The sequence below is a fragment of the Seriola dumerili genome, unplaced genomic scaffold (genome assembly GCF_002260705.1).
Source record: "Seriola dumerili isolate Sdu_G_001 unplaced genomic scaffold, Sdu_1.0 BDQW01000149.1, whole genome shotgun sequence".
Taxonomy (NCBI): domain Eukaryota; kingdom Metazoa; phylum Chordata; class Actinopteri; order Carangiformes; family Carangidae; genus Seriola; species Seriola dumerili.
In genome coordinates, this window is record NW_019174404.1 from 7,322,518 (window position 1) to 7,348,088 (window position 25,571).

Genomic DNA, 25,571 nt, shown 5'->3' on the forward strand with positions numbered 1-25,571 from the left:
GGGGATGGTGGAGCAAAGGAAAGCAACGCAGGGGAGGAAAGAGCCAAGCAAAGCACAGAGCTGGGCAGGGTGAGGGGGAGCAGACAAAATATCCCACCCTGTGTTATTGGTGCCTCACATGGGTATAGGTCAGAGCAGAGCACAGGGAGGCTTCAAGGTAACTTTATCCCCGAGATGGACAGTCCGGGTTATTCTTAGCTTGAGCTCTGCACACCAGCCGCTCTGGCAGGCCTTTTTTGGCGGTTGGAGGGGTGTGAGTCGGATCAGTTGGCCGAATTGGGCACCCCTACTGGTGGGGCACTATAATCTGCCCACTAAACTGGAACAAAGCAGGTGCCTAAGATGAGGAAGGGACAACAAAACAGATGGAAACTGTTCACTGCCCAGCAGCACATATGATGCTTCCTCCCACTGTTACTGGTGCACATGTTGATGATCTACAACCATGAAAAACATAAAATAATCATTACCCATTACTTTCTCTTTATGTTTGGTTTCATGTGGCAAAATAAACATGTTTCCAAAATAACTTCACCAGTGAACCTAAAAGAAAGATCCAGCATGTGTGTTCAAACAGCACCATCCTGTGCTCCTTTCTGCAACGTGCAGCAGCTTTAATTGCATTAGTATTGGAGTATTTATAGAATATACTCCAAGGTAAAGAGGTAACAAGTATATATGTGGAAAAGTATAATCATATTTCCCTTGAAAGGATGAAAAGCAAGACAAAAAGTCTGCAGTAATACGAATCTGTCAGGCACTGAACTGCTTTGAGCTAAATGCTCACAAGGTCACAATGACAACGCTAACAAGCTGATGCTAAGCAGGTGTAGCCTAATGTTTACCATGTCAACCATCTTAGTTTACCATGTTAGCTTGCTAACATTTGCTAATTATTACCAAAGTTAAGTCAAAGCATTAAGCAAAAGTCAAAATTTTTTCATCCTGAGGTAAACATGAACACCAGCCTGTACCAGACATTTCATGACATGCTGAGATGTTGAGACATGTCGTATCTGTGCAAAGGTTCACGGCAAGTCCAGTATTTGTTGAGCTCTTTCAGTCTGGATCAAAGTGCTGGACTGACTAACACTGCCATCCCTATAGCTAGAGCCACACCCTAGCATATAAAAATCTTAATACGGCGTATACAGGTACACAGACAAAAAAACTTTATTGAAACATCTGAAAACTGTACATTAGATACAACACAACTTAAAAGATGAGCTGTTATTGACTTGTACTGGAACACTTCTGAGGATTATAAAATAAAAAAACTGCACAATAACTCCACATGAAATCAGTCTGAAACTGAAGCACCAAACACATAAACACATGCATAAATACAGGTGTGTGTTTTACAGTGCAGCTGCAGAACTCGGGGCCACAGGCCTGATGATGAGGGTGAGCTCCGTAGGCACAGGGGGAGGGACATACCTCTCCTCCCTCAGCAGGCGAAGTAACAAATCCTCAGTGTCCTGCGGCCAGCAGTAAATACGCGTGTTCTGAAGCCAGCTTGGGACATGTTTCTGTAAAGCGTTCATGTGTTGCATATTATATTTTCATTTAAGAAAAAGGCAGATAGTGGAAAATATAAAGTTATGTGTAAACAATGCTTTCAGTTATCAAGCAGAGGTGTTTCGCTCTCTGACCTGAGATGCATTGAGGAAGAGAACTGGTATGAATCTGAAGTTCAAGCTGCCTTGCTGGATGAATTCACTCTGCATCTGGGAAAATTAGACTCAAGACTTAAGTAGTGAGTTCCTTCACAAAATGATGTCTCATTTAAATGAAGAACAAACACTGTCTCACCATGGAGTGAACATATTTAGTGTGTAGACCATGGCTGTCTGCTACACATCCTTCGATGTCCGCCTTATACTTTGGACTGATGGCGATGATAATCAGGTTTGATGGCTGAATATGAAATATTAATTTAACAACTGAAGTATAAAGTCACATTTAGTCTGATTTAGTCTTATAAATATTACTGTAAAAACTATTACCAAAGATTATAGATAACAATATAACACAAGCAATACAAAAATGTTAATAAATGCTGCTAAAATCAGGTAGTGTTCACTTACATCTTTCAGGTAACTGTCCTTCCACTTGTTGATGTCCATGCGTCTAATAGGGTTGTCAAATATGTCAATCTGTGGAATTAAAGTCAGGGCTTTAAGACGATTTGTTTAAATGTTTAAAAGATTTTTTTTTCTTCTGTTTTTAAATCGGACTGTTGAGAGGGTAGTAGCTTACGGCTGGTCGAAAACCTTGCTTTGTGAGGAAGTCTACAAAGGGGACCATCTCTGAGCACACGTCTGAAGAATAAGTTATAAAGATGTTTCCTGAGAAGAGATCATAGAATCAAGAATTAATCTCAGAATATATTGTTTCGTAGCAAATTACACTGAATGACCCTAAAAACAAGAAACACTTGTCTACTGTAATGTCTGTATGCTGCAATAAATACTATAATTTATTTTAATTATATTTAAATTAGAAATTTATTTTAATTTAAAATATTTATTTAACTTAGTTAAAGTGAATCAAAGTCAAGTTTAGTCAAAATATTCAAGTTTTGTTGAAGTTTTGAATGTGTGTTTGTCTAGTTGTTGTACTGGACTGCACTTCATTAAAAACTGTTTATAATATTTTGACCACATGTGGATTTACTGTACAAGAATCATCTTACAGTTTTTCCAGCCCAGCAGAACAGCACAAACTACAGTCTCACAAATAACCAACAATTTACAATGATACATTTCAGCAAGATGGTACTTTTTTGTATGTAATTGTTGTACTGGATGTAAATTGGTTTCTATTTTTCTGGTTGCTCCATTTAAAACATTACACTGACTCTACTGGTGAATGTCTCATTGGTGATCTTACCCCAAAATATCATATCATCTACTGCTATTGTATTCTGTCCTATAGAAATAAGGGAAAACAACTGTCTTCATGACAAGTAAAACACATCAGAAATTAAAGTAAATCCAACAGTAATAACAACTGAGTGTTATCTTTAAAATTCATTTTGATTTATTTCACCAAGCCCGTAAGCATGTCTGGCTAGTTTATGCCTCCTGTTGTAACTTTGAAATTAGGATAATTACTGCAAATTAAAGTACAATAGAACCCATACAGAATTGTGTCGTGCTCCCAATAATTATTTTGTTCAAATATAAACTGAGCTGCCAAAATAGGCCACACTCCAAAAAACATGAGCAGAGTCGGTTTAAATGAGGGAACAGAGCGACTCACGGCACTCGTCAGGCAGACTGATGGTTCTTCTTCTCTCGTGTGGATGTGAGACAGACGCCTCTGCTCCCGCTGAGCTCGGGTTGATCACACTGACCCGTGACACGCCGTGCACAGGGGGGACGGAGAACTGAGGCACGTTAACCGAGACGCTTCCCTGAGCCACGCTGTCATTCATGCAGCTGGGAGCATGATGTTGGAGCCTGAAGCAGCGAAAAAGAAAAACAAACAAAGGCTCTTCAGCTGAATGGTGCTGACATGTGATAGGTCTGTGTAATATTCAAAGTAGAGACTGCTGCAGCGCCTGGCTCAGTGCATTTTTTAAAATACATTAATGGTGACCTTTCAGGGATTTGTGTGCACTTAGTTGTGAAAGACATTTTTGTTTCTTTATTTTGTTCTTTACCAGCTTTGGGCGTCATCCCATGGTCTTCTGTGCTGGCAGGGAGCAGCGTATAGACATGGTTGAGGTGGGTATGTGTTGACCGGTCTGAGGTTGTACCACCCTTCTGAATGATAGATAGAATGATAGATAATACCTGACATCTAGAGTATGATGGAGGCCTGTAGATGCAGTTCAAACATGTCTGTGACAGCGCATGTGTCAAGTTGACGGTCTATGCAGAACTGAGTAGGTTTCCTCATAAAAAGCAGTGTCTAAAAAGACATTGACTTAAGAGCAAAACCACATAAAGCTCACACAAGTTTCAGCATGAGAATATAATAATGCTTCTAATGGCATCATTTCTTGTTCATATCAAACGGATAGAAAAGACAGTTACCAGTGAAATTCACAACACAAAGTTGTACCTTAACATTAACAACTATCCACTAAATATACAAAATCCTGAAAACCTCTCTTTTTATACTATAACCTATTTCCTCATACATTTAAAAATCCATGTTTGTTCTTGCTGTTTTCTGCCCTATTCTGTATTCACTTTTTAAAAATGGATTTGTCGCTCAGACCTGATATATGATTGGTGGCAAACAGTTTCTAAACTGAGTCAGGCCCCCAGCGGATTATGTTTTTCATTACTCTGCAATTTGTGTTGTTAAAAATAAAATAAATATAGTAAGTGAGTAAGTGAAGATATATTTGTATAGCTCTTATTAAATTACACACAAGCGAAAAAAAATGTCCTTACCATAGTTGTGGGTGTAGTGGTGAGGAGGTAGAAAGGGACTGTAGTGTTGCCAGTCGTTGTCAGATCTGAGCGGCAGTGGAGACTCAAGCTCTTCTTCATCGCTCTGATGTTGAGAATTGTATCCATACTCCCCTCTGAGTGTTAAAAAAACCCCAAAAAAACCCATTAATTATTTTGTCCAAATTTATCCTTCAAGCTAATATAAATGACTCTCTATTCTTTGAATCAGAGGAAGACAGTTTCTTCTGTTACCCAGACGTATCTCTGTTTGCAGGCTCTGTTGGTCCACAGTCCCAGCAGCTGCTCTCTCCTCTCATGTCACTGTGCCTGGTCTCTGCAGGATGTGAGTGACAGACTTCAGGAGGTTGATGATGAAAATTTATCCTCGCAAAACTGGCTCCTCTATCTTCTGGCTGTCTGTGGTGCATCAGCTCTACATGCTGCACCGCATGAGCTGGATGACTCCCTTGAAGCCACTGGTTCACTCGTCCACCTCTGTACTGGCTTTGGCAGAAATGATGCGCATCTACGCAACAGCTTGGCCTGAATTGATCATGATGTGGGTGAGCGTGAAAAGTTTGGTTTACGGTGACTTCAGGGCTCAAAGGTCGAAATGGATTTTTGGACTCATCTGTGGTGGAAAACACTTTCAGGTCTGGTACTTTTTCAGATTTTTTCATCTTACCCAGGTGACTTCAGCACACCCTCCAGTCCTGGAAGTGACAGAAACAAGCAGGAAGACATTTACTTCTACTGTTGAAACCAAAAATGAGAAGAAACAACAAATCTTTGGGACATTTTAAACAGGATTAAAATACAGTTGAACAGAGATCTTTTCATGCACAATATACAAGAATTATCCTTAAGAAATCATTTCACATGAAACATATTCATACATAAAATGTCTTTTGTGCCTACCAGGTCAAGAGGACTCAGTCTGAATAGAGAGAGTAACAATGACCTACCTGTTCTCTGCTGGATTCTTTACACTCCTGTGGGTGCAGAGGCTTGTGTGTGTTACAGCCTGTTATATGCAAATTATTCCCTGTTCGAGATGCAACCAATCAAAGCCTAGAATGAAGTGTGTGTGTTGCTCAGCCAGATTGGCCAGGAAAGTTGAACTCAGTCTTAGTCTTGGAGTATATAATGATTCAGGACGTAATATTCTTTAGCTATAGGAGGACCAAGTAAAAGAGGCTAAAATATATTAAAGCAACAGTGTATTCTCATGCAAAAGGGTATAAGAAGGCTGTATGAATAGAAAAACCTAATCCTAATCATGTCAGTTTTAGGGGGAAGATAAAATCAAAACTGTAAAAAAAGAAAAACAACTCAAATCTTGATGAAAAAAATCAAACTGAACCAGTACTGAATAAGAGTTTTCTGTACTCTGTTGTATGCAGCACAAGGCTGACTGGCCTCTAGGCCTCTAACTGCAGGGTGAGCACCTAACAAAGTGATTTGCATATATTCAGTTCAGTCATGTTACCTTTGTGTCAAGTTCAGACTGAAAGAAAACCAGAAAGACTCACTTTCACAGACACCACATTCATTTGAGCTGCGTGTATTTACACAGTGCTGAGGGGAAAAAAAATGAACCCTGTGCTGCTGTGTTCTCTGCAGAAAGTCAGCCGTCCTTTAAAAACCAGTTCCTGACTGTTTAAGTCACAGGATGATGATGATGATGATGGCAAGATTGTTTATTTCAAAACCAGTTGTGTACAAGTAACAGACAGGGACAATAAATAATGTAGAGACCAAAAACATTTTCTGTATATCTACTGAATTAGGGTAAATAAAGTGACACAAAATCTAGTTTTCGCTCACTTGAAAAGCAACATAAATACACACAGAAATGGTGTATTGTCCTGGAATGCTTCTCACCCAGGGAGAGAAGTTCGATGGTTGAGGATGATAAAACGTCATCCAGAGTTGCAGATTTCTCTGGCATTAAAAAAAAAAAAATCACATAATCATGTAACCTTAAAAATACATGTAAGACTGGCCGAAATGCTGAGCAAAACAATACAACAAAATAAACATGTTTGATCTCGTAAACAACATGTTATTTCCAGGAACACATTATGGAGGGACAAACACAGGTACGCAACGCATCCTTCATTCCCGTCATGTAAGTGGCAGTTTGTTTGTTTGTTTGTTTGTTTGGCCGCTGAAGCGAAAAGACAATGCAGAATTCTTACACAGCCTGCTGCCATACAATTATGCAACATACATTTTAAAATATCATCAGTATAATAAGCAGTCAGCGAAACACATGATTGGCCAGGGTTGGGGGGGGGGGGGGGGGGGGTCAGCCCATAAGATTAAGCTGAACTAAAAGTTACTTTAATGTTGATCTATAAATCATTGGCTGAAGCTGAAATGCGATGAATGCACTTAACATCAGTGCAGATGCCATACAAGTTTGGGTGGAAGAGTCCATGATGCACTAAGTTAGTGTGTAGAAAGCATGAAGGCATTCCCTTACATTATAAGAATATTACTAAACATGAAAAGGCAAGAACAGGTATTATAGTACATCTAAGTTCCTTGAGAAGAGGAGAGCAGTATCGTCATATTAACCTCGTAAAAAAGGTTGGTGGACTCCCAGAGAAATTTCTGAGATATCTCGGTCCACGATGTCTAACTATTACCATACCTACAATTGTTATGTCACGATTTGTTACCAACTGTGAGCCTCACACGTTTCTCTACGAGCCATAAATCTGAAATAACTTTAACCTCGGATTAAAAAAAAATCCACACATTTCCAAAATATCAAAAGTAATATAAAATGAAAAAAAAAAAGAAAAAAAAAGAGATAAGTAAACAAGCAATTTATATTTACACTACATACAAGTTACACAACTCACCATGGCAGTCATTTTAACTCTTCAATCATCTCAAACGCCCCCTCCCACCTCAAAAACATCCACTGAATTGATAGTCAGTTTGCTGACAGAGCAGCCATCCGTCCTCTTGTGTGTGTGCGTGTGTGTGTGTGTGTGTGTGTGTGTGTGTGTGAGATACTTGGAAGTCAAGAAGTCAGTCGATGAGCTTTTAAGATCGTTGGAGCCACAGGATGAGAGAGAGAATATGTGGAGTCTGGCTCCCTCTGGTGGAAGGCCAGGGAAATGACATGAGATGAGGGCGGCGGTGCTCAGAGATTATCCCCTGGCTGGTACTGGGGCTCAGTGGCAGTGAAGTAGTCCTCCAAAAAGGCCTGCAGGTACTCAAAGGTGGGCCTCTCCTCCGGGTCTTTCTTCCAGCACTGCACCATCAGCTCGTGCAGGGACGTGGGGCAGTCCTGCGGGCATGGCATCCGGTAGCCTCGCTCCACCTGCTCCAGCACCTCGCGGTTGTTCATGCCTGGAGAGAGGAACATGGAGAAATGGAGGGAAACAGCACTGAAAACTTTTCAATAACAACCTCACATAATGGTCTCACTCTAACTGTCCTGCATTTCTATTTCTATTACACTTCTTTTATTATGTTTCTGCGCTCACATGAACAATGTTATTTGATTAATGACTGGATCGACTGAAAGCTCCAAAAAGTTTGTAAGTGGAGCTTTAAGCTTACATTATTTTGGTCACATGCAGACTGTTCCCAAAATTCAACAACAAACTTGCATGCTCTATAATAAAATGGACCAACACGGAATTTTTTTTAAGGCTGATACCAAAATTAATATTGAAGTTGAAATAAATCTGTTTTCATATCAGCTCACACATATAAAGAAGACGTTGTATAAGCTTCCTTCTGACTGACCAATGTGAGTGTGAATACAGAATATGTACAAAGTTGATATTTATCTGTTCATTCAATTTGAACCAATGCCACTTACCACAGCATGTATAGCCCAATTTAATTTGCAATGCCGCCTCTAGATGGGTCTTTAAAATACACACAGCTCAACAGGAAAATACAAAGAGAACAATGTCTGGCTTCACTGCCTACAAGGATACGCCAAGCTCTGCGCAGCAGCTGATGGGGAGTGACAATATTAACTTCCCCCACATGAGGAAGAAGCCCACAGATGGACAGTGGGGCTCATGAAATGCTAATCTAAATGAATGACAGCAGAGGGAGCAACAGTAACAGGAGGTGACTTTTGTCAGTTACAGCACAGCTTTACGGTTTAAGTTGAACTGCCAGCCGTGACGAAACATCTGCTTTTTGTCTCCTTTTGCAATATGGCAAAGAACAGGTGTTACCAATCACATTAACAATGGCTCTGTTCTATTCGCAGTGGGTCATGGCAGTGCGACAGTATGCGCCATACCAGGATCCTTCATTTTATCATTTCTTTTCCTGCTGTGACTTCCTTAAAAAACGTCCTGCTCTTGCCTCTCAAGCTTATTCGTATAATGATTCTTTCAAAAATCTGCTTGTACCCTCACACACAGTTAGTTTCGTTTTCACTTATGCTATATGTTTATTTAGCCACAAGTGAAACATCTAAGTGGGTTTGTAGGGCCATTAATAATTTTAGAATCCAGAAATTGAGCTTCTTCTTCTCTTGCGTTATTCCGCAACTCAAGCTGGGTGTTTAAATGCTTGAAATATAACGCGTATGGCAGGTAAACAGGGACACTGAATCATTGCACATGCTCACACAGTGAGCTGGGAACATGTCTCTGCATAATGCACAATGTATTGTACATTATGCAACATGCTGCTCTTTTTTTAGCATAGAGTCATGGCTCTCAGTAGACTCACACACACACACACACACATCAAACATCAAACAAGAGCAATCAAGTGGAATTGAGAAGTGATTGCATAATCCACTGAGCTGAACACTCACCTGGATAGGGCACTCTGCCCTTGGTCACCAGCTCTGTCAGCAGGATGCCAAATGACCACACGTCTGACTTGATGGTGAATTTCCCGTAAAGCGCAGCCTCAGGAGCAGTCCACTTTATGGGAAACTTTGCACCTAAAAAAAAAAAAAAACAAAGAAAGAAAAATCAGCAATGATGCTTTAAAGCTTTTGTTATGTCACTGTTGTGATTTCAGCAGAAATACAGAGAGAAATAAAGCAACAACCTTTTCTAAAACCTGAGGAATAAGTAGGTCAATCTTCTCTCTGAGGATTTTTTCCTTCATCTGTGATTTCATTAGTGCAGAGACATGAGGACATGATAACATCCCACCAGGGAGAAAAGGGAAAAATTCCATTAACTCTCTCCATCACAGTTTGTATTTGGCCCAGGTCGAATAAGTAAACATTTAAAATGCTAACAAATGAGTGACTGAACATGTTGACAGAGTGACTAACGGAGTCTGGAAGTCCTCCTGGTGTAGTTCACGTCTGCCAACACAGACTCAGGAGAACAACGTTTGAGTGATTCAGGGTACAGCCACTTCCTTCCAACAAGATACACAGTGACAGATTGATTTTCATGTACAACATGAGCTCTGTCCTAAATCCTCACATTGGCCTTTTGTAAATGTGATATTCTGTAGTCTTTGTGCCATGCTGTAACCACATGTACTCCTGTTTTCCACTGGTGTCACCAGGACATATTCCTGCTCATTTACTGTACTTTGAAAATTAGCATGTGTGCATATGTGTGTGTGTGTGTGTGTGTGTGTGTGTGTGTGTGTGTGTGTGTGTGTGTAAAATGTGTCTTGGAAACGACTAAATGGAATAAACCATCTGCCAGCCAGCCAACTTTTTCCTCTGACGATGAGGTTTTTAGAAGATGCTGTGGTTGGGGACTAACTACAGAAACATTTAAGTCAGACAAAAGATAAAATACGGACACAAGTTAATCTCTATTCCATCAACGGGGTGTAATAAAAATAAATATATTTCCAGACTGGGACCAATGAATTAAAAGTATTTCTTTTTAAACTGCAGCTGTTTCGAAGTTCAAACTTAATGTAGTGTTTGCTAAGTGGAGATCTACACACATCACTACATCAAAACACTAAATTAAAACGTCATATTAACACTAGTTTAGCATTAGCATAATCAGATTTCTCACTCAGTCGAAACCAGGGGTTAAAGTGAAGGCACAAACTTCAGCTTTTTAGTTTTATTTTCAGCCCATATTTGTTTACAAAGTGGCACCATTACAAGCACACCAAATTAGCTATTAGCAGTTCTTGTTTGAAGTGTACCCATAGATCTACAGATAACTATCGCTGGATTACTTCGATACAGAAGAAAAGTTTTGTTCAGTGATTTGTAAACAGGGTTTTGGACATTCATGGGACATCGGTGTTAATAATATCAGTTGTAAAGATCAAGTCCACTTTAAACTAAAAATATCTGTGTTATGTCTGTGTATACTCCTAATCCTGAAACACATATTCCTTCACAAATGCATATATAAATAAAATAAACCAATACCAACATTTATGAGTTTGATATATACTGTGGTTTGGTCTGAAATTCGTATTTTTGGAGGTAATGATACAACTTGTGATGCTACAGTGACTTCCTGTTTACATAGTTGATTGTTTTTCCATTGGCCCACACTTCAGATGTTTCCTAGCAACCTATTTATACATTTGTCTTAACAAGCCAAAACAATTTTAATTGTGCATCACGATTTAGAAAATCAATAATTCAAAACTAACAAGCCGTCGCTAATAACTGGATTTCACACAAAATCTTAGAGATGGATTTTCTCCAATCAATCAGGCCTACCTTGTCTTGCTGTGTATTCATTGTCCTCGATGAGCCTGGCCAGACCAAAGTCAGCAATCTTACACACCAGACTGTCTCCGACTAGGATGTTGGCAGAGCGCAGGTCTCTGTGGATGTAGTTCATCCTCTCAATATACGCCATGCCTGCTGCCACCTGGGAAATAAAGTTATTTTTTCCCTGTGAATATCACTGAACGGTTTCAAGGTGATTAAATATGTGCTAAACGAGATTTTTTTAATTTCGACTTTCAGTCATTTTATCAGCATGAGAAAAACATGGGGCTGCAACTGAGAGGAGCATCTCTTCAACGAAAATCCATATATATGCCAGATTTACAAAATGAACTCCAGTGTCAGGTACAATCAACCTACAGGAAGTGATGAATCACAGCGTCCGAGTAAAATACAAACAGCAGCGATTGATTGCCAATGATTGATCACTTATCTGTTGTCCATTTGACCAGCCAGACTGGTAAACTACAATGTATACGTACAGTTTCCTTGTGCTCTTACTTAACATCACACTTTTAAAATGCGGCCATTTTGGTCTGTTTAAGTAAGAAGTTGCCTAATGAAAGTGTAAACACGCTGGTAACAGCTGGAGAAGATTAAAGTGGATTATGCTCTTGGAAAGAAAAATTCAGTTAGCGCTTAGCGGTAGTAAGTCCACAGAATGAAGATTTCTGATTATTTTCAGCAGTGTACCTGAGCTGCCATGTCCACTAGATTTGGCAGCTTGAGGCCTCGTCCTTCTCCGTCCTTAAGGAAATCAAGCAAACTCCCTAAAATAAAAAAAAGGAAAGGAAAAGAAAAGAAAGAAAACAGATAAAAAAGGAATAAAAAAAAGGATAGGATCTGATGTTTCATATCATCTTCAGCTTCTAGATCTCAACTCAAATTTGGATAAAAACTGAAGCTACATGTTGTAGTTAATGTGACATCAATTCTGGGATTCCTGCCACACGAGTTTCATTTGGCTCAGATTTTTATTTGTTAGTTATCGCTGTGGTAACTGTAGCTCTCAGTGTTTTTGAGCAAAATCTCTTATGTAAAACCACATTTAGCGTTTGTATGACTGTAATAAATAGTGTTTTCTACAGTACAGTAATGTGGGCATGGGCCTGAGCACCATGCTATGAAGTAGGACACATACTGTCATAGTGTACAGTCCATGCAGATGTATAAATTATGTACAGACTGTGTGGGCGTGCGCACATGTGCATGTATGTAATATTCATACTGTCTTTTCAAGTGTCACTTGAAAAACAGCTCCAACCTTTGCTCATGTACTCAGTGACGATATAGATGGGTTCTTCGGACACAACAGCGTAGAGCTGCACCAGTTTGTCGTGTCGGAGCTTCTTCATGATCTGAGCCTCCTCCAGGAAGGACTCAGGCGACATGGTGCCGGGCTTCAGAGTCTTCACTGCCACCTTGGTGGTGCCGTTCCACGTGCCTGACAGAAAATACAGAGGTTGTTCAAGTTCAGTTTTCCAGAGGTTAGTGATTGGGATTTCAGCAGAATTGTTTTTACAATGTAAGATTTTCGCAGTACTGTAATGTACAAAGTGTCACTGAACTATAGTGAGGTTATCAGTTACCTTGAGATTGTTAAATAAAGTTTAAATAAAGGGACGAACAGATGAATGGCAACAAACAATGGCAGCTGAAGTATCAAATTTAGTAAGGCATATTGTTGAGCATCAGGGTACCCATCATAAAAATACAGAACTATGATTAAAATCTATACAAATTAAAGCATTAGTAACAGAAAAATAAATGAAGACAGATTATTTTCTGTTTATCTACATTTTTTAAAACTATAAACTAACAAAATATTACACAATCCAACACAAAAACAAACAAACTGACATCTCTGCATTCAGACTACTTCTAACGCTGAGTAAAATGATGCTTGACAAGTTTTGAGGACTTAATGTTGGAGCTAGAGGAAAAAATAAATTGTTTCCAGTTGAAAACATTGTTTAAAACTATTCTAGGATTTGGCTTAATCCATGTTCGTGGTAATGTTCAGATCTCAGCAAATCTGACACACATGGAGTATTTTGCTGCCGGATGTGGGACAAATTAAGTTTTACTGAACTTCATTGAACTAAATCAGCATTTGTTGGAACCGAGTTTCTGAGAGCCATCAGCACAAAAAAATATTTAAACATATCAATTTTAAATCAAGTTTTAACTGCTCTTAAGGCCCATTCAAATCCTGAATCCAATCAGAAATCATTGGAAGTTCAAAAATGTTTATCCAGTCAAAGTGGACCCTGAGATCATGCAGACTCGTATCCAGCAAAAACTCTAAATTGTTAAATGAAATCACTGAAGGCAAACACTCCCTGTGGGTAACATTAGCTGGGTGTTAGCTTTGAATGATCCAACACACACAGTATGTTCTGCAACACTGCTCACAGCTGTCCAATTTTTCATTTGTGCCAAAATAGGATGCCAAAAAAAAAAAAAAAAAAAGATACACACCCATCCAGACTTCTCCAAACTGGCCATTTCCGAGACGTTTGATGAGCTGCAGCGACTCTCGCGGGATCTCCCACACGTCTTTGGTTTTGACTGACAGGTCGGTCAAACGAGGCATGCCTTTGTGGCACGGCACGATCAGGCGGCAGCACAGCCCTGCAGCCCTGGCTGGATTGATCGTGCAGTTTGAATTTAAAATTGTATCCGTCTTGTAATTGTAAAGACGCATTGATCCATATAAAGACTTCAATTTGAAGGGAGCAGAAACACAGTAGATGTCATGTCAAGAATAACTGTAGCAGAGCCTCACCAGAGTAGTGCTGCACTAGCTGCTGCAGCGTTTCAAACTGGGCCCTGGTGGTGATGTAGTAGCCGCCACTGTCCAGCTTGCGAATCTTATAGTGTTTGACATGGTCTCCCTTGATGTCATCCCAGTCCTGGATGGACAGGGAGTAGGCTCCTGGCACAGAGACAGCACAGTGATAAGAAAAAAAAAAACAAAACTGACAGATTCAAGTAGAATAGAGGAAAATATCTGATGACACTTCACCATGTTGGCTTTCATAAGGGATTATGGAACATGTGATGTGTGTCAGTTTTTTTTTAATGAGTGTATATATAGCACAATGTGCAAAAGATTTAGGGCATTGAATATGGAGCAACTGCATAGTTAATGACATGATATTAGACTGAATTTTTAAGTTGTGATGTTGGATGTTTTTATTATAAGTTCTTCTATAAATAAACTGCTAATTTACAAATTAAAATGAAGCGTTCCTAAATCTTTATCTATTCACACATCTGTCTGTTACCTAAAGTTTAAAAGCGTTCAACACGTCAGCATAATAGATGCAGCTGCATCAGAGTACCTTTGGTTGTTTCACTCTCTCGGATGAGGAAAGTGCCTCTGGCGTTGCCGTTGGAGAGCAGTTGCCTCTCTGCATCCTTTCGACCTAATTTACCAAAATACCAGCTGCAAGGAAGAAAAAGGGGATCAAGCTGTGGAGTATAATATTTTGCTCGAACTTTTTTTTTTTTTCAATATTCTGACCTTTATTCTGTCTGTACGTGACACTATGCCACATTTAGCAAAAAGGCAGTGAGATGATATCATGATAGGATCTCTGCTGGTGAAGCTGCCGTGTCTCTGAGATGGAGACTTGTGTGTAAGTGATGTGTGTGCTCCATATAAAAAAAAAAAAAAAAAAGAAGTTTTACTCACTCCTCAGCTTGGATCGAGTCCACCGGAGCTACGTAATTGCTGGGAATGTAACCAGTTCCACCTGTAGTGAGGGAACGAGCCTCCCACCAGTCTCCCTCGCTGAGGAGAGGAGGACACAGAGCGATGGAGGAGGATGGAGGCAGGTTGGAACAAACAGAGAGACGGATCGAGATGTACACGTTACGCAGACAGGCACAAATAAACACAGGAACTCAACAGGAAAACAACAGGAAATTTACATTTGTATTGTATAAAAGCAGAAGCATCCTGCAACTATTTCTACATCACAATTCTAACAAGACATACTTTATTTTTATGGTGCAAACATGAGAAATGTGTCAGACTTTAAATGGAACAACCTACATAAGCCAGGTCAAGTCTGTTTTCAACAACATTTCATTTCAAATGCAGCTTTCACACATTCACGAAAAAACAGAGGAGGAAAACACGACCGCCACCCTTAAAATGGTGTCACGCAGATGTTTTCACACTTACGTGCTGTTGAGGATCTGGAACCTCTCCCCCTTTCTGAAGCTGAGGTCATCCTCGGTCCTGGCTTCGTAGTCATAAAGAGCCACAAACAGAGTCACCCCTGCAGGAAAACAAAACGTTACATGTGGTGGTTGGCAGAGGAGAGATGTATTATATGGATGAAGTGTTATGTTCGGATTTTCATTGTGGTGTTATTGTTGGGTTGGTTCATCTGTCCAACACATGGGTTGCTTGTTATGTAACGGCAACAAGATTTACTGCCATCTTCATTTATTCTTTACATCCCATCTGCTGCTTTTTTTTTTTTTTTTCTAGAAAACTCAAATTCTCACAATTGATCATATGAATGTTTTTATATATATGTACTTTTATATACAAGATTCGGTTTAGACAGAAATCTAGACACTGTTAGTAACTAGCTGTTCGATAGTGGAGCATTTAGCAGCTAAAGAGAGAAATAGACTCGGGAGTCAGTGGAGGGCTAAAGGAAGAGTAAATATTGGTGGCTAAAAGCACGACTCCAAATGAATGATAATACTGCTCCATGCCTGCTGAATGTGTAAATAGATGTGTGTTTGCTAACATGTTTGCTATATCAACATTGTAATGTCAGCACAAGCTGCCCTCATGTGGCCAATAAATAAATACTGTAAATTATTGTAATATTGGTTTAAAATGCAAGTAAGTAAAATGACTTGCATACAAATAAAAGAAAACTGACTTTACTCTTTATCAGACAAAGCCTCTCTAGGAATGGTGAGCGAACAGTTAACGCTGCCAAGGTCTAGATTATGGGCCAATCAAATTTATCTGATGTGATTTGGAACAGCGCTGGACTCCCTGTATCTCTTAATAAGCCTGAAACTGTAAAATGATTTCATTTTCTGATTTGATCTGAATCGTCTCTGGACAGTCTGAGCTACCAAGCTGCAAGAAGACCATGCACGGTTCCCCCGTCAATGCAGTTACCTTGGAATAAAAAACGCGCTTTACAACGACCAAATCTGCACACTGTGTCTTAGGCAGACATGTTGAAATCTTCACAGAGGGGTCAGATGGGGTTTCTGTTCTACTTCTGCCCTGGCTGAGTGTTGATTTATTTATTTATTTATCTAAACTTAAGCCCACAATCTCAGACATGAATGTTGCTTTGTGCGGCCCTCCTGGAGTAATTTCTTATTCATACACGCCGGTGGTGCTGACTCCACAGATGCAGAGTGTTTATCTGCGCTGGGATCTACCTTCAGAAAAAAAAAGGCCCAAAGTAGTCAACATCAAAGCGAGAGATGCTGTTAATTTATACATCACACATCGTATGTATCTTTAAAATCTTAAGTGAGAGGCTGTGAAGCACATTTTCGCCACTCCAGAAACATTTTTTTTTTGCAGTATTCAGCACAATATCTGATCTTTCTGGTCGTCAGATGTGCCTCGCACAGCACCGGCGATAATTTAGGTCACTCTGTTTTCCATTAACTTGCAGCCAGTGGACATTCATCCTCTGCAGAAACATAAACTCATCACAGCACCACAGTGTCCACACACACGCACACACAAGAGAAGAATCACACACTAAACGAGACAAATAAAGATGACAATTCCATCTTTTATGGGGTTAATTTAAGATCATCTCAGAAAGTTGAAAATTTGAAGCGATGACTCTTTACTAGACAAACATATATTCAGCTGACATCAGCCTTTTATTGAATATTGGATGAGAGCCAGCCAGTGAGTGAGTGAGTGAGTGGTCTTCAAAGACGTTTATAGCTTTACAACTTAGACTGACGTTTTATTTCTATTTTAATTGCCCTGTTTGTAATTTGACCCTCATTCAGTGACAGCAAGGTATTTCACAGTTACAATGTCACCTTGTCTTGAAAGAACAGTTTGACATTTTAGGAAATACCCTTACTTGCTTTCTTGCCAGGAGTTAGATGAGAAGATAGACTACACTCTCACTGAAGCTACAGCCTGCAGTTTGTTAGCTTAGCTTAGCATAAAGACTGGAAACCGAGGAAAACTGCTAGCCTGGCTCTGCCCGGTGGTAACAAAATCTGCCTAGCAACACCTCTAAAGCTCACTAAAAAGTAAAAAGTATAAAAAGTATCTTCAGATACGTTATTATTCTCAAAAACAAAAGCCAAACCCTGTTGGCTACTTAACAGGTGCCTTGTTTCTTCAACCTCACCTGTTCCCCCCCGGGACCTGAGCGTCCCAGACTGCGAGGATGTGTGGACTCCTCCGAACACGGTCACCCCCTGTGTGGCGGCGCTGTGGAAGTTGTTGTAGTTGGGGATGGTGGTGACCCCGAAGCTAGGGTAGTGCTGCGGCGTAGGGTCGGATCCATAGCGGTACCCCGAGTTGTGCGAGAGGCTGGTTTCCCGGTCATCAGTGAGTTTTGCTGCTTCTTTATCCTTACATTGGACACAGCCCATTCTCTACTCTCTGTGGGCGGAGGGAGAAAGAGACAGAGATGGAATTAACACGCAGGTGAAGTAATGGCTCAAAAGCCGTCTCCGTTGGGGGAAATTATGATTCAATATCCCATTATTTCAAAGCTTCCTCTGAGAGCTACAAAGCCTTCTGAAAAATCTTTCAATTAGGCTGAAATTAAACACGCTACTTTAAACGCCATTACTAATTAAACAAAGGAACATAATGTGAGAGAGCTGCAGTGTATGGCTAATGTGATCCCTGATGTAAATATGTGTACACACTGATGCTGATGTGAGATACTGTGGGCTGAGAATATCCATCTTAAATTGCCATAAAGGAATTTAACAGCACTACTTACCATGGTTTACTTTTCCATCTTACTGCAAGACCACATTTTACACCCAGCAATTACAAGTTGGCATGCACTTTATTTATTCTTTTTTTTTTTTTTGCTTTACAAGGAGCCACACACCCATCTATAGATTCAGAGCACAGAGTTAAAGTGCACACAGACCCAAAACAGCAAACTGCTCTTTGGCTTTACACACAGAGTCTCATGAGGGGGACTGATGGAGCGTTTGGCCTCACTACAGCAAAGCTAAACCAGTGTCTGTAATGACTGTGGCAGTCCGCTTTCCCAATTAAAAACAGCCTGACCATCGTTATTTTGGCTCACCGTAACCCCACACCCCACCCCACCCTCCCACCGTCCCCTTTAAGCCCTGGAAGCCCTGGAAGCCCATGAACACGGCTGGGAGAGCGGCCATCGGCTTTCATCAGCATTAGTGGCCAGCTGACTTCGGAAACGGCTAATTGGAAACACACTTGTTTACAGTCGCTGTGCGTGGAGAGACGTGGTGCTCGGGGCAAACGCCAGCGCTGCTGCAGACGGAGGATGAGAGGAAGAAACTATCACACTGCTCTTGACCCCGGCTAAAGACTCGGTTACATCCACAAAAACAGCGCAGTTGGTCGACTAACAGGTGGTGCCTCTTTTCTGTCAAGAGTAATTAATCTATCAGGAAGAATGATCATCTAAAGAGAAAAATGTGTTTGCCAGTGAGATAAACATAAACATTAGGTTAAGGACAAGTGAAATAACTAATAAATAATAGCTGAAAATAACCAGCAACATCACATCTTAAGATTCAGTTTCAGTCAGAAGATGCTTTGAGACTCCTTACATTTGATTTAGAGATAAAGCAATTATTCAGTCCATAGAAAATTAAGTATTTTGATCATCAATTAGTTGTTTAAAACAAAAATGACAAAAATCTACTGGTTCCAGCTTCTCAAATGTGAGTATTTTCTGGTTTTCTTATTCTGTTATGATAGTAAACTGAATATTTTTTTAAGTTTGGAACCGTTAGTCAGAGAAGACATTTTAAGATGTCATCATGGGCTCTGGAAACTTGTGATGGGCATTCTTTTTTGCTATTTACTCACGATTAATCGAGAAAGTAACTGCTAGATGAAATGATAATAATAATTGCAGCCCTGATGTGATTCTCTTAATGCTTGGAAGCAAACCAAGGAAATATCTGAAAAAACGATCACGTCATGTTTGTGAAATCTTTTCTCAGGAAACCAGTTTGCAGCCTTAAATGAGTCAGAGGCATGTTTTGAAGGACACCGGTGCTTTAATGGTTACAAGGATAGCTACACAGTATATGACTGGATTCCTTCAGGCCTGTTTTACATTTACAAGCAAGAAAGTGCTCCCATCAGAAAAAAAGTGTAAACAGATGTGTCACTTGTTGCACACGAGAGCACTGCAACAGACAAAGTTAAGTATGGTGTGTAGTCGAAGACATAACGCAATTAAAAGCAACTAATTTTTTAAGAAACCCGGAAAATAAGGGATCTTTTCAGGGACTGCACAATTGCTCTGGCCAGTATTGATATTGTGACACCATTTCTTTGTCTGTTCCTTTACTAATGTCTATTTTGGCTGGATTCTTTATAACGGCTTCATTTGTGGACTTCATTTGCTGGATTTGGAAAATACAGTCTTTAAAAGTACCATTAGCTAAGTAGTGGAAAAAGAAAACACAAAGCAGACTATTTGAGTTTCACTTATAGCAACTGCACTGATTTCAAATCTGAACATCTGTTTCACGTTGCCATTATCTTATCTATGTTGTCTTTGAGATATCCATGTCAGCAGACTAAAATTATCCAACTGTGCAATGTAGAGTACAAGTAAGTAAGTAAAAGCCACTAATAACATAGGAGGACTTGTGGAATCCCAATGATGAAATACATTCCCACTAAATATAGGATTCACACCTTACTAACAAGAAGATGGGAACCACTGCAGAGAGAAGGAGAACACTGTGATTCATTGCTGCCAATAAAACCCCATAAAATACCCAGAAGAAGAAACAAGCCCAGCGGTAGCATTACAGTATAAGCCCCGACCAAAGCTGAGACCACAGAGTGAAACATGAGAAGGAGGAGGAGGACGACTGCTGCTCCTCTAGATAATCTTTCTTGGCATTTATATTTACATCTCCCATCTTCTGGTATTTACAGCACCCTACTTTACAGCAGGTATATCTGCAGCAAAAATCCACTTTGAAACATGTGTTTAGCCTCCAATTTCCATTCAGGGGTAAAAGCATAAGCCTCCCTGAAAAGTGTCGAAACGTGTCAGTTCAGAGTCTGTTTTACTGATATACTGTCAACTTTTCAGAAGCGTCGACAATTTATTGATTAGTTAAGAAAAATTTGCCAAACAGCAACTTTGATAAATGATAGATTGTCAAAGAAAATTTCAAACTGAAAATGATTCACTGTTTCCATCTCATAAAAATAAAAGCATTTGCTGTTGTTCTCCGCTGGTTGGACAAAACAAGACGTCACTATAGGGTTTGAGATATTGTGATGGGGATTCACTCCATTTTATAGACAATTTATAGATTACAAAACTAATTTTAAAAAAAAAAACAGCAGATTGATTTAACTTTCCAAAATTATCGGAATATATCTAAAACAGGAGGCATGAGTTTAAAACAAAATATCTATGCACATACACAAGAACACAGTCCAGAAACATTCACTCCAGCCCGACCTCTTGAATGATGAAAACTGTGTTAGTCACAAGTCTTTGACAATTTTAGTGGGGAATTGCACAAGCCTGGAAATATTAACTAAACTGACTAAGATACTGTAGTTGAAGTAGATTCTGTTTTCTGGTGGATTTTCTCTTGAACTGCAGTGATTGAAATAGCACTGCCTCCACTCCTGGAGGGATCAGAGTAAATGAGGGGAGATCTCATGTCGTCGTGCTGCCTGTGGGGATTATAAAAATCTTCCTGCTCTTCAAGTAAAAAGGCCAGGGACTACCATAGCTTGAACACACCTGTATGCATCTGCTGCACAGAATCTAGGCCATCTTGTTTTGTTTATATACACATGTTCCCTTTGTGCTGTTGTCTTTTTTTTTGGCACAGTCTTCGCTTAGTAAGCATTTGCATATGAATCATGTCTGTGTACAGGTCATGTTGTGACTGAAGTCGCTGCATAGGTGCAATGAAAATCCGCCATCTTTGGAGATCAGAAACATCTCAAGTGCATGTGATAGCAACAGGCAGCTTTATCACATTTTCAATACAATATAATATAATAAGAGCTTCACAAGCATTAATCACTGGCTCTCGGATCCAAGGGACAACTATTGTCTGTTATTCAATTACACGCATGATTCAACGCTATGGATCATATCAAAATGTCGAGACAAAGCACTGTAACATCATGATGTGAGGTGGGTGTTCTACTTGCATTTTATCATTTCAGACACATGCTAGCCTGCTCTGTCCTTCCTAACCTGTGGCCCCCCCCCCCCCATCTGAAAAAAGCAGATGATGGCATCACAGCCACAGGGCTTGTTCCTTTTCCGTGGCACCGCCTGGGTATCACATGGCCACCTCATCACGCTATTTTCAGGCCCAAATGAACATCTTGCCTCGGAGACGACCACACTGGCGTGATTAGGAAGGTCCAGTGGGGACAGGATCGTAGCTACGTAATGTGTTGTAACAGTTAACAGCACAAGGCCGAGACGGGGGGGAAAGAGTGGGTGGACTTGACTCTCACACACACAAACAAAGACGGGCAGAGCTCACATATTAAAAACGCCTCATCTTGATTGGCTCAAGATGCAGTCTGAAATCTGACTTTGATGTCTGGCCAAATCTGTTGAGTACTATTTGTCAACGCTGCCGCAGGATTCATTCACATCAGGAAGTGAAGAATGGAGCGAGACGAAGAAGCCAATACTATCTGAACAAAGAGTAACAGGACAGGGTTAGTGCTACTACATTAGTCACAACTGTCAGGCTCAACTGGAAATTAATTTACTGAAATGAAGGCCTTGATACTGATGCCATATGGGCACAAGTGTTAATCATCTATACTAACACACATACACATACAGAGCTGGGAGCCATAATGAGATACTCGGCCATTTATAGTGAAGCTGCGAGATCAATATACTAAATTAAAAGGACAGACATGTCAGGGTCGCACAGCGTAACTGATGGATTAAACAGGAGACAGTCAGTCAGGCCTGAGAAACAGACACATGTGCAGTCTGATGTCGTGTTACAGAGATATCTGGATGTGTGTGAAATCATTTGAAAGCCCTGGTTTTAATTCACTGTAGAGCTGAAACAACGTGACTATTAACTGATCAATCGATCAACAAAGAAAGGTTGCTCAATTAATCATTTGGTCTATTAAATGTCAAAAAAAAAGAAAGAAAGGCCATTATAATTTGCCAGAGCTGAGGGTGGTTTCTTTAAATGTCTTGTTCCATCGACCATCGGTCCAAAATACATTATTGAGTATATTGAGTTTACTTTCAGAAATGACCAAGAAAAACAGAAAATCCTCTCATTCAAGAAGCTGAAACCAGAGAATGAAACGAGTTGCTGTTGAATTTTCCATCAATCGGCTCATTCATTAATAGGCTAATTGCTGCTTTAATGGGGACACACTATCTAACTGGTAACCAGCTGACCTGATGTTATTTCTGTTCTTTATTAGTGATGCAAGAAATGACAGTAAGAATCTAAGTAAAAGAGAAAATGGAAGCTTTGAGCCGTTGAAATTTGACTAATAAACTGTGAGACTGCGCTCAACTGGTTATTACATCCAGGAATGTCTTCATTATTTGACCCCAATGAACTTACACATCGCCTCAGAATACAATCATTTTTGCAATTCAAGACAAGTCAGGCCTGTTTAATTTGGAGTGTGGGTCCCTTTACACTCAGATCATTGACATGCTTCAATACAAGGTCAAACCACCCACACCCATCCCACTGAAGTCACATTTGCAGTGACCTTATTCAACTGCAAAATACAACTTGTACATTATCAAAGAAACGACCCAGTGAGGATCATTTTCAGTTGTGCGCCATTTGAATGCACATAAAACTCACTGCAGTGTTTACTGGATTTGGTACAACTCTGACAGTCTCCTACTTATGGCTGCCATTCTCTGAATAGTTACAATATTTGCTTGTGTCGGACAACTGAGTTCATTCAGTGTATCAACAACAAGACAATGGCCACATTTCACTCAGCAACAAGATTATCTGCACAATGAAATACAGTGTTAAGGCTTTCAAAGCATTCTTCACGTACTGAATGAACACAGCCAGTTATAAAAACCCACAGCTGAGCTTCATACAGTATGTATGTGTGGGTTTAAGCATTACTGTGCTTTGGTGTCACAGTGTTCACAGTTGAGTATGTTGAGTCATGTTGTTAAATCACTGAGCCCATTGTAAACAACCAGTCAGTCAGCGAGATTTGTGCCTCGTACATGGACATTTTCCAAATGGGATAAAAGGGCAAATTAGAAAAACCTGAACTAACTTTTTCTTTTTCTTTTTTCCTCTCCATGAACAGGAACAGATTCTCGCTGCTTGTGCCTGTCAGTCTACACTGGGGGGGGGGGGTTTAAATGATTCTTTCCAAATCTTGTGCCAGAGCAGGGCAATGGTCACTGTAAGAACCCACTGGAAATAATGATGTTGCAGGCCTACAGCAATGTAGGTTGGCAGATTTCTGCTAGAAGTGAATAACACTTGGGTTGATGGAAAGTGCAAACTGAGCCACGAGCCACACGGTGGATGGATGAGTGCTGATAAATAGATCAGTCATGTTGACAGAAAATAAAATACCAACTATCTTAAGAATTGTTTGCCATTTTTAAGCAAAAAATGCCACAGATTCTGTGGTGTGAGCTTTCCCCAATGTGAGCGTTTGCTTCCTTTCTCCATTTTATATCATAAACTGAATATCTCTGGTTGCACAAAACGAGACGTCTGAAAATGTCAACTTGGACTCTGGAAACTGGGATGGAAATTGTTCTTTATTTTCCAACATTTAATGGACCAAAGCCTTAGTCAATTCGTCAAGTAAATCATTATTTTCATAGTCCATTAATCTATCTATCTATCTAATCGATTAATCGACCAATCGCTGGAACCCTAAATGAAAGTTGTTAGTTACAGCCCTGGCTGTCTGTGTGGCATTTATGGACTGACAAAACCAAGCATAGGCTCCAAACGGTAAACTTGTAAATCAACACATTTTGCTTTAACTAAAGTAATCAATTAACCCCTTGCTGGGCTAAACATTACACCTTCATGACAACATATTTCATGGCAACCTGAAATGCTGAATTCGCAAGTGGCAGCTTCTGTGCCAGCATAACTGAGAAGTAGGTGCCCCTGTATGGACACAGAGGGCCAGAGGGGGAATGTTCATGGTCCATGAACCATAATGTGAAAGTCCTTTCATTCAAATTTGATACATATCACGCAAGCTATTGTGTAGTCATTCATGGAGCAATGGCAGGCTGAATGCTCAGAGCTGCAGGGCGCTGTGTGCATATTTGTAAACCAACACACAACTACTGCGTAACTTATTGCACATGTATAAGACTGAGGTTAGCTCCCAGCTACACACACACACACACTCACAGTATATCATCCCCTGTGTTTGCCTACAAGATGGATGGCTGCACCCCCCAGACACATCAGATAACCCGATTAGGGCAGCCTTAATTTGATAGTTAACAGCGTGGCAATGCAATTAGCTCAAAGCCCATGACAATTATTTTGGGGTAAATCAACAGGAGGCTGTCTGCAGGCCGTTGTGGCATTTATTATGTGTGTGCATGGCCTCAGTGGTCAGCTCTGTTCTGCAGCGCGTCCATCCCTGCTGCTGCTGCTGCTGCTGCAACACACAAGAGCCCCCTCTCCAGAATCACAGCACTGCAAAACATCACCCACAATTACGAGACCATCACCGCTCTCTCCCTGTGTTTTCCCCCGTCTGAGGGCAAAGTCATCCGCCAAACAGATTAAGCTACATGTGCAGCGTATCTAGAGTGAATGCTGGCCTGAATGCAGCGACCTACAATGTGTTATTTATCTCCTCGGCTCTCCCTAGATGAATTCATCTCGCAGTCCACAGCGCAAAATAGGGGACAAGGCGGGTGCACCAATTGAAATTCAACACAGGGGGAAAAAGCGTACTTACCGCAGAAAAATCAGATTAATCCATCGGAGTTTCCAAAGAGACTTTCGTGTGGGAATTCGCTGAAGTGTTTCTACTTTCTGTCAGTGTGTTTTCTTCGCATTGAGACAGAATAGCGGAGGGAGACCCGTCCCTGCTGCCGATTCAAGAAGTCCTGTCGCCGCCGTGTGTACAGATGATGACGATGGCGACTAGTGGCAAGCTCGCGATAATAACAAACAACACTTCCGATGAAGCCTTTCACGATAAAATACGATAAAATATTTTTTTGGGGGGGGAATTGAGGTAAAACAAGGATGAC

At 40.3% G+C, this 25,571-nt stretch overlaps 2 protein-coding genes across 3 annotated transcripts; both read right to left on the reverse strand.

The window, feature by feature from the left end:
* Positions 1-1,249: 1,249 nt before the first annotated feature.
* On the reverse strand, positions 1,250-5,119 carry LOC111226030. 2 transcript variants are annotated; one of them, XM_022751110.1, is made up of 9 exons: positions 4,662-5,119; positions 4,410-4,543; positions 3,668-3,770; positions 3,265-3,464; positions 2,260-2,348; positions 2,088-2,156; positions 1,813-1,917; positions 1,653-1,721; positions 1,250-1,529 (listed from the first exon to the last, which is right to left on the reverse strand). In XM_022751110.1, the coding sequence occupies exons 1-9, from the start codon at positions 5,087-5,089 to the stop codon at positions 1,359-1,361; spliced, it is 1,368 nt and encodes a 455-aa protein (XP_022606831.1). In that variant the 5' UTR covers positions 5,090-5,119; the 3' UTR covers positions 1,250-1,358. The 2 variants fall into 2 exon arrangements, with proteins under 2 accessions (XP_022606831.1, XP_022606830.1); XM_022751109.1 differs by having other exon boundaries at positions 1,653-1,727.
* A 2,169-nt stretch (positions 5,120-7,288) lies between these two features.
* On the reverse strand, positions 7,289-25,416 carry LOC111225278 (tyrosine-protein kinase fyna). The gene is made up of 12 exons (XM_022750046.1): positions 25,274-25,416; positions 17,466-17,722; positions 15,281-15,377; positions 14,786-14,884; positions 14,433-14,536; positions 13,874-14,023; positions 13,567-13,731; positions 12,350-12,529; positions 11,779-11,855; positions 11,074-11,227; positions 9,220-9,351; positions 7,289-7,778 (listed from the first exon to the last, which is right to left on the reverse strand). The coding sequence occupies exons 2-12, from the start codon at positions 17,710-17,712 to the stop codon at positions 7,570-7,572; spliced, it is 1,614 nt and encodes a 537-aa protein (XP_022605767.1). The 5' UTR covers positions 17,713-17,722; positions 25,274-25,416; the 3' UTR covers positions 7,289-7,569.
* Positions 25,417-25,571: the final 155 nt, after the last annotated feature.

Excerpts from the sequence above, each read along its gene's own strand:
- LOC111226030 (XM_022751109.1), bottom strand. The coding sequence starts at position 5,089 with ATGAAAAAATCTGAAAAAGTACCAGACCTGAAAGTGTTTTCCACCACA. Across the intron at positions 4,544-4,661 it reads GCAAACAGAGATACGTCTGG|AGGGGAGTATGGATACAATT; the intron begins GTAACAGAAGAA and ends TTTAACACTCAG. Across the intron at positions 1,530-1,652 it reads TCTTCCTCAATGCATCTCAG|AAACATGTCCCAAGCTGGCT; the intron begins GTCAGAGAGCGA and ends AACGCTTTACAG.
- LOC111225278 (XM_022750046.1), bottom strand. The coding sequence starts at position 17,712 with ATGGGCTGTGTCCAATGTAAGGATAAAGAAGCAGCAAAACTCACTGAT. Across the intron at positions 15,378-17,465 it reads CAGGTCCCGGGGGGGAACAG|GGGTGACTCTGTTTGTGGCT; the intron begins GTGAGGTTGAAG and ends GTTTTCCTGCAG. Across the intron at positions 14,024-14,432 it reads AGAGAGTGAAACAACCAAAG|GAGCCTACTCCCTGTCCATC; the intron begins GTACTCTGATGC and ends TCTCTGTGCCAG.